The sequence below is a fragment of the Labeo rohita genome, chromosome 6 (assembly GCF_022985175.1).
Source record: "Labeo rohita strain BAU-BD-2019 chromosome 6, IGBB_LRoh.1.0, whole genome shotgun sequence".
Classification (NCBI taxonomy): Eukaryota; Metazoa; Chordata; class Actinopteri; order Cypriniformes; family Cyprinidae; genus Labeo; species Labeo rohita.
Window position 1 is genome coordinate 17,386,151 of NC_066874.1, and position 12,798 is coordinate 17,398,948.

Below are 12,798 nucleotides of genomic sequence, written 5' to 3' on the forward strand. Positions count from 1 at the left end.
TTTTTTTTGCATACTTTGATTTAAAAAAATGCAGGCTTGGTGAGCAGAAGAAACTTCTTTAAAAAAGCATTAAAAATCTTACTATTCAAAAACTTTTGACTGGTAGTGTATATTTTTAGCACCTATAAGCTAACACATATAAAGCATGTATGATTGTATGAATCACATCCTCAGTCACCATTAGCTTTCTGTGCATCTTTTTTAACACATTGTAAGTGAATGGTGACTGAGTCAGCAGTCCCTACAATTCTGCCTAACATCTTTTATGTTGCATAGAAGATGGTCATGCTTAAAACAACATCAGGATAAATAAATTATGAATAAATACTTCCTGTATTGTTATATATGCTTGATTTGCAAGTCTTATTTCTTTTTAAGATAACTATCTCTTTGAGACATACAAGTATAACAATAACAGTAAAGTAAAAAATACACATTCTCCATGATATTTTGTGTATTGCATTACAAGTAGGCTTAATGAGCGCACCGAAACTTCAAAAGAAAGTGTAGTAAAACAGAACAACAAAGGTTACAGATCTCTGCGACTTTTACTGCATTCCTCTCACCGTTACAAACAAAAACGCCTTCAAGAAGCAGGACGAAAAAAACGCGCACGGGACCGAGAGTGAATGCAGTTCCGCTTGTTGCTCGCACTGCCCCCCTTCAGCAGAGCGAGCGCGCTCCGCTTGGGGCCGAGCGGTTCTCCCTGCGCTCCAGAGAGGAGGAGGAGGCGGGGCGAGCGACAAGCGGAACTGCTTTTGATCCCCGAGGGACTCGCAGCCTTCACATTCCGCGCATTCCAGAGGCCGTGAACAATCGGAGCTCGGTCATTTATTAGCAGAGCCCCTCCCCTCCTGAGCTCAGTCTGCTGGAGGAGCTCTCCAGACGCGCACACAGCTCAAACATACGCATGGAAATAAAAGCCGTACTCAACGAATTTCCTTAAGGATTATATTGTTAAACACATATACGAGTACAGAAAGTCGTCCGGAACTTTTGGTCGTGATGCGATTGTGATTTGGTGAGTTTTTAAAATGTTTTAAAGTAGCTTGTTGTTGTAAACTATCCTTTTTATGGCACACTGCTTGATGTCTACAAGTGAACTGTGCTTTTATACTGTGTGGTTTAATGTTTATTTAATACACTGTACGTGTACGACGTGATTTTATGAACTTCTTTATGGGCTTTATTGACTTGTAGAACGCATACATGTAAATATTTTTGTGGAAGATATAACATCCGTGGTGGCTAAACATTCAGGCTAAACAATAATAAAAGAAGAGGAACTAGCTAACTTTTATCATATCACTTGTTTATAAGGCACCATTTGGCATGTTTGAAGGTGTTACTACAGAAGGTGTTAGTACAGATTGTAAAACAAAGGTGAGACACCAGATAGGAATTTGTCTTTGCAGCAGGAAATCATTTTCGCAACTTCGGAAAGTTATTGGATCTTACCCAATTTTGGTTCACTTTTAATACTAATTAAGATTTCTAAACTCAGTGCAGTGGGTTGTAGGATGGTGCAAGTGGTATTTTGGGTAAACGTGGTGTTGCTATGGGTAAAGGCAGTCAGCCTAAAAGCATGTGGAGTGAGGCACCACTCACTGGTGTTTGCTGTTGTAGAGTGTTGCAATATAGATGAGCAATAGCATTGCATTTGAAATCTCATTTAATTATCTTTTTTCAAATCAGGTTCACAGTCTAGTCCAAAAAACTCTTCTAACACAGTATCATTGATTGATCTGCAAAAACAAAGACTGAAATGAGAACGGCAGAGGATTCGTCAGGCACGGTGCTGCACCGACTGATTCAAGAGCAGCTCCGTTATGGGAACCCTACTGATCCGACTCTGTTGGCCATCCAGCAGCAGGCTCTGCGTGGAGGCAGCAGCGGTGGAGGTGCAGGAAGCCCTCGTTCGTCCTTGGAAAGCCTAACGCAAGAGGAATCACTTTCTCCCCAGCTGTCCACCCGGCAGGAGCCCCAGGGCCAAGAGCACCAGGGGGACTACCAGCACTCAGAGAGTCCCGTCTGCCACCTCTACCAGCTCCACACAGAGGAGCTGCCCACTTATGAGGAAGCGAAGGCTCATTCGCAGTACCTGGCCTACCAGAGAGGTCAAGTAGGGCTTCAGCACGGCAGCATGGAGACCCCAGGAGTGGTTGGAGCAGCCGAGCAGGAAGAGAGAATGTGGGACGTGAAGCGGGAACACGCTCGCTCGCTTAGCGAGCACCTCATGCAGCTCTCGCTGGAGAGGAACTGTGCCCATGATGGTATTCCCATGAGCTCATCGCATAGCTACCCCCAGCTTTCTAATAACCACTCTGGTCCTCTTGTAAACGAGAGGACGATGCATGAGCCAGACCAACGGGGTCCACCTCCGGAGTACCCCTTCATGGTCAGATCCCCTGGATATATGCTTAGCCATTCACAGGAACATGGGCAGTATTACAAAGAGCCTCCCCCTGCTTTCCACTCGCAGCATCACAGGTACATTGAACTAATATTTTGATCATTTATATGACATATTGTGGGTGCTTTGGCATGCTAATTGATTATATTTATCTCTATCAGGTTATATCCAAACCAGGCGCAAGCGCCTCGCCATAGCGGCCTGCCTGCATTGACCCCTGCTGGACAGGATGTCATTGTTGGAGGATACAGCATCCCAGTGAACAACTGCCAAGTAGAGCAGCTCATTAAAGAAAACGAGAGACTGAGAGGAGAAGTAGAGAGCTACAGCGAGAAGGCAGCAAGGCTGCAGAAGGTAATAGAGCACTCTTATGGTCTTTGACCATACATTTAGCAAAAAAGGCATCTGTGGCCTTTGCTTTTAAGCTCAGAAATGACCTACAAAGGGTGTGGAAATAAGAAATCATTGTGCGTTGGTGTTTCCTAGCCACCACGTTCTAAGGAGATTAGCCCTCTCGCCGTGTAGGAATGCGTGCAAGGGAGAGGATCACAAGGATTTCGCTTTAATGTGAAAAGCACTCGTTCCTAGGGACTGAGTCAAAAATTCCCAGTAACTAATTTAGCATTTGAAACAACACTGAATTTACCCATGCCTGCAATGCCAAGCGTTTTTGTGTAATGTGATAATGTCATCACTTAAATACCAGAGTGTCATGCCAGAACAAGAGGGAAGGAAAAAAACGGGTTTATTTTGTTAGTGCGTTTGTTTTGCAACGGCTTCTTCGGCCTTGGATGTTGTTTAGTGGCTTAACCCGAAATGAATTTCAGTTTAGATTCCACGTAGTTCGTGCAATCAGAACAACTGCCATATTAGATCAAGTTGCCTTTATACAGAGCGATAAATTATAAATCAGAAAACTCCAAAGAGGGAGGCCTCCCTGGGTCGTTCTGTGGCCCTCTTTGTTAGGATTCCAATGGGATGCCAATAGGAGCAGATGTGTTCGCTCATCTCAGCGTCCGCGAATGAACAAGGGGCTTTGCGTAGCCCACAGCTGACGGACTGGACTGCAAAGAGCAACAAGCAGACCCCACAGCTGTGGATTCCCCGACTGAATGGCCTCTTTCACTTTCACCCTTGAACAGAACCCAACATGGCACCCAGGGTCCTGTTAAAGAATTTAACAACACGTTCAGTATTTTTAACGTTAAACATTTATACTGTGTTCTGTAATGACAGTTTAAACCGTTGTTCGTTTTGGAAAAATGTGCTCTTTCATGAGCCATTTTCTGCGTCACAAATGCCATACAGGTGCATATAGTGTGAAGTACTGTTCTCGTCTCTGAATGGTATGCCTTCAACACGCACTTTTTCCTTTGTTCCCCACGTTTGCCTTTGGCATCCCGCCCTGTAGGGAGATGAATGTGCAGACACCTGGGACTCATAAGTGTTCTTTCTGGAATGTTGATTCAATTCCCAGTCCCTGAAGAGCTCCGAGAGAGTGATTCACTTGTGGGCAAGCACCGCGAAGAGCTCAGCCAAGCACATTCTTCCCTCTTTCCCTTTCTTTCCTGATTTGTTTTTGTCTATCTGTCATTCTTGCTCTCTGATCCTTGTCTGATTATGTTTAAGTGTGACAGTATAGTTGACCCAAAAATGAAAATTCTTTCATAAACTCATCCTCATGTTGTTTAAATCCATGTGACGTCCGTCTTTCCGCGAAGCACAAAGGAGATACTTAGCATAACGCCCACCTTGTTATTTTTCCCTACAGTGAAACTGAACCAGGAACTGATAAGTTCCTGTGTTAAAGAGTGACACTGGATGTTAAATGTGTCTTTCCACTCTCTTTCAGCTTGAACAGGAAATTCAGAGGATATCAGAAGCCTATGAGACTCTTATGAAGGGATCTGCAAAGAGAGAAGCCCTTGAGAAAACCATGAGGAACAAGCTTGAGAGTGAGATCAAGCGACTGCATGACTTTAACCGAGATCTCAGGGGTGAGTTGGTTCACATTGCTGAGTAATTGTCTTGAATATGAGCTACATGTTTAGGTATGCGACAATAAATACTAATTGTTGACTCCCGCATTAGACCGCCTGGATACAGCCAGCAAACAGAGAGCAGCCATGGAAGTTGAAGACAAGAGTCGGCATGCCTTTGCCAAACTGGTTGAGCAAAGTAAGAATTCCCCTTTGCTTCTCTATAAATTATCTTTTTCCCAATGTACGGTCAACCATGTAAGCAGCCCCAGCTGTTCCCACTGTTTTTATGTTTATGTTGTAGACATAACAACGCATTCCTCTAACAATAATGCACTGCGTGTTTATCATTGATGTGATTCCTGACAAAGCATTTGGGTTGATATACTGCTCGCTAAGCTGAAATGGTCCATACGCGTTTTTTTACACTAAATACACTGCCATGTAGGGTTAAGTGAGTAGATGGTAAGGTACGAGCTGTAGTTTTTGTCTCAGATCATTGCTTTTAGAATTCAACCATCAACACTGTAAGTAAATGTGACCTGGATTCCTGAAATATTTTCAGGTATTTTGGGATATTCCATCCTCCTGGAATGCTTTCCAACAGCCCCCACCACTATTTCAGCTTCTGAGGCCCTAAGTACCCCCTTCTGATGGCCTATGCACTGGCTCTCCATTTTTGGGCATATTAGTGCTAAAGAATTTAGAGCTGTGGTAGGGTAAATTAGATTTGTTTTTGGTAATCCTAATAGGGATTGTTGTTGTTGTTGTTGTTGTTGTTGTTGTTGTTCAGCATTTGTTGTTCCCTTTTGGAATAGTCATTTTTTTTTCTATTCCCCAAGGATAGATGTATGAAGTGATCCTTCATATCTGTGTAATAAAATTAGTCAAGTCTTGTGCAAACAAAAACCCTGGATGTTTACATGTTAAAGCCAACACACAGTTCCATAGAAGCACGTCAAAGCCATCAGTGAAGACTTATAACGATGTATAAGTTAACATCACACTTTATGACCTTGTGGAGCTATTTGCTTTACATGTTTACTGCCTGCCTCAGAGGCATTCCAGAGATTCATTTGGTACAAAGACGTGCCTGTGTGCGTAAGTGGATAAGAGGAAGTCTGCATTCCATCCAAAGGCATTTGTTTTGGGTTGTATAATCAGAGTAGGAGCAGAATGGAAGACTAATTGCTGTCTAATTTGTTTGGTATCTCACAAGGCATTCAGAGTGACCCAGAAACAAGCGAGCTGGGCTTTAGCATGTCCCTTTTTTCAGTGAGCCAAGTCATCGTAGAACGTTTGAGGAATTCAGCATCCCAAATGGGAATTCATTGAGTCGCTTTTGTAATCTGGGAATTCTAAAGCCGTCTGCAGTGTAGGTCAAAGGACATGCGGAAACCCGGCCACTCCCCTGCAAACCCAGACAGACATGTGTAAATCAAGCATGCCTCCTTTGTTCCAGACTCTTGTGGGAAGCTTATCCCCTGAGAATTGGTTAGAATGAGACTAGAGCCCAGAGAATGCTCTGGACACACCCCAGTCCTACAGCATGGCCATTCATTTTGTGGCATGATGAGTCAACAGCAAACGTTGTCGTGGTACATAGTTCTCACAATGTTCGTCTCTTTCTCTCCACAGATGAGGATCACCTTCGAGAGCGGGAACGTCTTGAAAAAGAAATGCAGCATTTGCGGGTCTCGGGAGAAGAATGGAAGAGGCGCAGAGAAGCCTTGGAGCAAGCGCTGATGTCCGCTCAGACACGAAATAGGCAGCTGGAAGAAGAGTTACGAAGGAAAAGAGCTTACGTTGAGAAGGTGGAGAGAATGCAGAGCGCCCTGGCACAGTTGCAGGCGGCATGTGAGAAGAGAGAGGCGCTGGAGTTACGATTGAGGACAAGACTCGAACAGGAGCTGAAGAGCCTGAGAGCACAGCAGGTAAAAACTGAATCTTTTGTATGCCTGACTTGTGAGAAAATACTATTTTGGGCTTTAAGTAAACAGTGTCTTTCTCTTTCAGTGGCAGTCTCAAGCTCAAACGAGTCCAGGGTCCTACTCGGACCTTAACGTGTCATCGCTGCATCAGCAGCTGAGGGAAAGAGAGGAGCAGGTTCTGGCCCTGGAGGCTGACATAACCCGCTGGGAGCAAAAGTATCTTGAGGAGAGCACGATGCGTCAATTCGCAATGGATGCCGCTGCTACTGCTGCAGCTCAGAGGTGAGTCGAAACAAGTGATAGAAGCCTTGCCTGAAAGGATGGCAATTGGGAAATAATTTGATGCAAAGCTTGTATAAACTCTTGTATAAACTCTTCGTTTTAGGGATACAACAATCATCAACCATTCACCTCGCCATTCACCCAACAGCAGCTTCAATGAGGACTTGCCGTCCCCCAACCACAGACATCAGGAGATGGAAAACCGGTATGTCCACTATTACATTTTCCATCCACAACTAGAAGTCAAAGTTTGCAAGTGTTTAGCAATGATAAAGTCTTTAGTTTCCAGTAGTCTCCATGTGCTGTATCTCAAAGTGGTCTGTTTTATCAGGATCCGGGCACTTTATGCTCAACTTTTGGAGAAGGATGCCATTATAAAGGTTATGCAGCAGCGGTCACGACGAGAGCAAGGCCGACCTGAGACGCAAGGCCTACGACCTGCTCGATCTGTTCCCTCCATCAACACGGTTGCCACAGCTAGCACCACCCGACCCAAAGGTGAGCATAGTAGCCATAGCCAGTGGTTTCAAATCCTGCACCTGGAAGGCCTCCTCCCTTTAAAGATTTATTATGGTTGAAGCTGAATTCTGCAGGACTGTAGCTGTCCAGGACCAGAGAACTACCACTGTTCTAGTAGATGGTTCAATTAGGGTTACAGCAAAACTCTGCAAGGACACTGACCCTCCAGGAGGAGGATTGGACTCCCCTCCTATATGTCTGTAATATATCTGAACCAAAAATTACATATACTTTCAACTGGACAACTGGCAGCGTCTTTACTTAGCGTCTACGTAATGTCGCCAAGAAAGAATGTGCCAACCGAAATAAAATAAGTGTGGAGACTAGCCGGTGCTCCTGAAATAGTCAACATCTTGTGAAATGGAATGCATTTCAGTGTCCTCTAGAATAGATCCTCAAGAATAGTAAAGGGAGTTTATAGGATGGCAAATGTTTGCGTGGTAGAATGCCTATGTTGGAACCGGTAATTAAACTGCTTCCTTTTCCGTCTGCGATTCTAGGGAAGAGCCTCTCGGATGACCAGACGGCAGCCGCGTCGTTGCCCCCGCTACCCCATCCTCTTGCCAAAACCCAGTGTCGAGACAGCAGCACTCAGTGTGAAGAACCTTCAGATGAGATGAACCCTAAAACAGAACCTGCTCCACAACCATCCATTGCTCTAAATTCTGGTGTGTATGATTGCTCCATCTTCACTTGTCACAATTTGTTGGTTGACATATGATGTGACAAATCTAATATGTAGTATCAGGTGACAAAGACAATGCTTAACGGTTAGAACTTCAGTAATGATGGTGCATACTTGCCCTTTTGAACCAGAGTAGTTAAAGAGTAACCTGAGCACCATGCCACAGCAGCGATTGGGGAGTGAACTCAAACAAAACATAGTCAAACTTTTCTAAAACTTCCCGCCTTGTTTGCTCTCCAGGCATTAGCCAATAAAGCTGAAGATCTTGTATTTCATTGCAGATTCCACTCCTCTCAACACAACTCAGATCAGCAACGCTGTTGAAAATGACATGGTGGAGATTCTCATCTGAATTGAATGGTGTTCAGCTTGATGCTGCCTGCTGTTCGTACACACAGAAGATTCTTATTGGATCTCCATCTGAGGATCAACAGAATCCTGTGCTTGCTTTGAAAAGGAGCTCGCCATTGAAGCCGGTCAGTTTTGCATCGGGGAGAAGAACGAATTGTGGAGTAAGCTAAAACTGGTCCTCGTTGAAGGAGAGCTGAGCTCTCTTGACAGTTCCTCCACACGTTAAACGACAATGTTCCATCTCAGATGGTGAGATCTGTTGTCTGAATGTGAGGTACTTGGACAGTCCTCTACAGAGCTTCAAAAGAGACTTTATAAGTGCTTATAAACACATTGTATATGTCAACGTTTGTTGTATTTATGAGTATTGCTGCTGACTGTGTGACAGAATGGAGAAATAGGAAGAAATATCCCACTGTTGTGAAACTTTTTAGCATTTGCTGTTCCTTTGAGGAACAACCAAGGGCAGTGTTTTTTTTTTTTTTAACTAAGTATACCAACCCATGTAAGACTATATCCCACATTCCTAGATAAAAGCACAGACAAATATATCTCTAACTTTATGTGCTCCATGTATAGTAGATATACCATCGCAACTGCTTTATCCTTAAATATCAAGAAAAGAATAGTTTGGATTGTAGGAGGCCAAATACAGTTTGAACCTGGAGGCCCGGGATTAGAAAATTTACCAGAATAGTTGGGTTAATGCCTTCACTAGCACTCCCTTTGACTAAATTATCATTACAGTTGGTGTTCCTACTATAACTGACTGACTGACTCGCTCCCAGATTTAAGTAGAGGAATGGGAGGCCTCCTTTCGGCAACAGTGGGACGGGTACATACTCTTTTAGTGACACTCTTTTAGTGTTACCCTTAGGAGGGACGTGGGGCTGATGTTTCAGATGCCATATTATTATTATTTTGCACCCAGAACTGCTACCACCATGCTTGCCACTCCCTCGCAGACAAGCCGGAGCTAATCTTCCCACATTCCTCCATGGCGGAATGCCTCTGCTCAGAGGAAAAAGGCTATCTGCAGTCTGACCTTTGGCCTTGTTCAAAACGGCTGGCATTTAGACTACCATGCTCTTTTTGGATCTGTTTATTTCCGTAGTGCTGCAGTAGCTGGTTCTACTGTAAGCATATAACGCTAACGCAATGTAGCGACTGTGACTAGCCTTCATTTCTGAGACAGAGACTTTTCTGCCTGATCTCAATCAAGACCACACTTTGTGGGATAAACAGATATCATGAAAACAAACAGTCTTATCTATGTGGGTAATAAGTATCATACCATGTTAATTTAACCTTTCTCACTATCATTAAATGCTACTTTTGTTTTCCTATTGGTTCTCACGCAAAGCACTTGCTGGTCAATGTTTTGTAGTGGAGTCATGCTTGTTTTGTTCACTACTTGGACTGTTTACAGAAAGGGCTGTTTTGAAACGAGAGAATTTAATATATTTTGTATATTATTTGACTTTTTGGTATTTAGTAATGTGAACATGCCAAAGATTTGCATTACGATTAAGTTATATAATAAATTTGAGCATTAGCGACGTGAAATGTAGATACGCAGTTCAAACTGGTTGACCCATATTTGGATGTTGCTGTGAACTTCAAGAATGGGGAATTGTTTTGTATGTCATTTAACATTTCAGTAATTTGAATAAAACTTTAATATATATCTTTACAAAAACAACGTGTTGGCTGGTTTGTGTCTTAACTGAAGATACAAGTGGTGTGTCCTCCTGAGATGTTTTACATGTGCAAGTCTGTGCAAACTGCTCTTATCTGTGTCCTTCCTTTGGCATGAATGACATCTTTCTTTTAGAGCACAAGGGAGCCTTATTCACAACAGCAAAACAATTCTGCCACCTGCTTCACTGTTGGCAAGTCTTCATGAAGAGAGGCCACATTCCAGCTCTGCTCCCAAAGCCAAAAAAGAACATTCCTCTCATCAACCATGCAAATGTTAAAATGGAAGACGCGGAAAAAAATCGCACAATGATTAACCAGGAGCTGAGAATACAATTACGGACGTAACCAGTACTGTTTTGTGCAGGGCCTAAAACTAACTTTTTGCCACATCTGCCAGTGGCCAGTGACATAAGAGAATTTACCAGCCCATTTTTTTTTTTACCGGCCATTAAAGAATTTTTGCAAAAACAGGCAGTTACTTTAAATATATGCATTTATGGTGTAATTATTACATTTTAGAGTCAACCCATGTTCATATAGCGCAAACAACGAGCTGTAACTTTAATTCAGCGAGTCTAGCACAGCAGTAGACTTGGAAACAATCGCTGAACTGCTGCAGACGCACCGTGCCTGGAACGTGCTGCCGGGCCGCAATCGTGTGGAGTGTGAACGCTCAAATCCGTTAACATGAGTGCGGAAAAACTATGCACCGCATACGCATGGCAAATGTCAATGTGTGAAACAGGCGTACAGTATCAAATACAAGCCAGTCTCTCTTTTATCAATTATCAGTGAAACACCAAAACACAGAGAACCGTCATGACTTTATGATGTTTGCTCATCACGTTTCCGTTCCAGCGTAACCCCAGGTATGTGTCGCCACATTCTCAGGTTATAAAAAATAAAGAAGGGGAAAGTTAATCTTCCTAAATAAAACAGCAATATCTTCTCAGGTAAACGGTTTTAAAACCGTGTAAACAAGCTAGCCATCACACTGACTTTGTCAGCCCGTTTGTATCCTATTAATCGATTCGCTCTTGTCACTTATGACAAAACAGCTAACCAGCAAGGATGATTTTGTCTTCAGAAAAGATTATTTTATTCGCTTATGTCAGAAACAACGAATCTCTTTAAAAACTGGCTGTTGTGTTGCATTGCATTGTAGAAGTTTTACCCGCCAACTGGCAACACGGATATATACTCGCCAACGCCGATTTTTACTTGCATTTGGCGCTTGGCGAGTGTTAATTTTAGGCCCTGTTTTGTGGTTTTGCTCACTTTACGCTCATTTGAGAGGCGCATCCAAAATTTCTTAAGGAGTAGGTACTACATTTGAGGGCAAACAAGCTTCGATACCAGCTGGCGAATTGTCATGTTCATCAGTTGCTTTGCTTTTCTGCCATTCACAACTCCAGTGGCGTCAGATATGCACTTTAGAAGCTCAGTGGAAGTGGTAGGTCATCTGGGAACTTTTCATGTCTGTTTTGATTACTGTGACTTCAGACATCATTCTCTTTTCACCTACTATATAGTAGGAAAAATAGGCATATTAGAATGCACGGTAGGACATTTAACTGCCTTAGGCAAATTAGCGCTAACCAGACAAGGGTCTAAACAGTTTGGAACGCTTTGCAAGCCAAATTGATTCAAAGCTTCATAGCTCATCGTCAAGTGGAATTTGCCCCCTGGTAGAGTAAAACATGTTAAGGCATTCCATTCCAAATGGGGAAGAAGAGAGATGTCTGACATGTCAGATAAGAAGTAGAGCTGAAATGCTGTTCTATTTTTTTTTTCAGCACCCAGAGGAAAATTCTATAGGCCTACCTCAGACGTTAATCTTTCATAACTCAGGAGGCGCAGTGGAGTTCTCAGTTCAGTTATATATCTGTATATGATCAGTTTTGTCTCAGAAATGTTTCCAAAAGTCAAGTTGGAGAAATAAAATCAGACAAATAATGGAATTAAATGAAGGAACAGTTCACACAAAAACAAATATTTTGTTATTGATTAATCACCCTCATGTCGTTCTATACCTGTAAGCTTTTCATTTATCTTTGGAACACAAATTAAGATATTTTTTGATGAAATCTGAAAGCTTTCTGACCCTACATAGTAGTAAGGACATCATTAAAATAGCCCATATGACATCAGTGGTTCAACCAGTGCATAGCACCACATGCATGCATCGAAGACTGACACGGAACAGAATTGTTGAATAAAATCATTAGTTTTGTTTTCTTTGCACACCAAAAGTATCCTCGTAGCTTTGTAACAGTACAGTTGAAACATTGATGTCACATGGACTGTTTGAACCAACCTGATGTCATGATGAAAACATACTTGTGGGAACTTTTTTTCGAAAAGACACAAAATACATACCACCATGTTCATTTCGTGACATTCGATGTGAAATGTCTACTGAATGGCGCTAAAACAGTGTACGTTCCCCAGGAACAGATGAATGTACATATGGTATGTTTTTACGCTTTCATTTCCTACTTAAAATGTCCGTTGAGTGCCACTATAACTCTGATACTCTGTGACGTTTTTAAATAACGTACCATATGCACTACACCTAAACCTACCCAATAGTATGAACAAAAGCAAATGTGATGTAAAATCACAATTGCAAGCATGCCTTTTTTAGCTTGTTTTTCAATTTCTCATCTTTCAGCTCTTACATTGCGAGTCATGTTTTTCACAGGATTCACACCCAAGGATTCCGCATCCCAAGTCCAGTTTCGTGCTGGCTGAGCTACCGAGCACTTTTGTCACGTCCTGAAACTGAAACATATGGAGCCGTAATCACATCTGCGTACGAAAACATTTACAAGTGCTCACTATTTTACTGCCTTTTCTGTTGGAAAATGCAGTGATATGTACCTAGTGGTTCCCACAGGTAAGTTTTCATCATGAGATCAGGTAGGTTTGAACAAT

At 42.6% G+C, this 12,798-nt stretch overlaps 1 protein-coding gene across 1 annotated transcript; it reads left to right on the forward strand.

Annotated features, from left to right (window-relative positions):
- The first annotated feature begins 794 nt into the window (after positions 1-794).
- On the forward strand, positions 795-9,659 carry amotl2a (angiomotin like 2a). The gene is made up of 11 exons (XM_051112772.1): positions 795-1,021; positions 1,696-2,490; positions 2,575-2,767; positions 4,266-4,410; positions 4,505-4,591; positions 6,031-6,326; positions 6,409-6,605; positions 6,709-6,810; positions 6,937-7,103; positions 7,625-7,792; positions 8,091-9,659. The coding sequence occupies exons 2-11, from the start codon at positions 1,766-1,768 to the stop codon at positions 8,159-8,161; spliced, it is 2,151 nt and encodes a 716-aa protein (XP_050968729.1). The 5' UTR covers positions 795-1,021; positions 1,696-1,765; the 3' UTR covers positions 8,162-9,659.
- Positions 9,660-12,798: the final 3,139 nt, after the last annotated feature.

Bases quoted from the DNA above. Each gene is read 5' to 3' on its own strand.
- amotl2a (XM_051112772.1), top strand. From the start codon at position 1,766: ATGAGAACGGCAGAGGATTCGTCAGGCACGGTGCTGCACCGACTGATT. The intron at 6,606-6,708 runs GTGAGTCGAAAC...TCTTCGTTTTAG, and splicing joins GCTACTGCTGCAGCTCAGAG to GGATACAACAATCATCAACC. The intron at 7,104-7,624 runs GTGAGCATAGTA...CTGCGATTCTAG, and splicing joins TAGCACCACCCGACCCAAAG to GGAAGAGCCTCTCGGATGAC.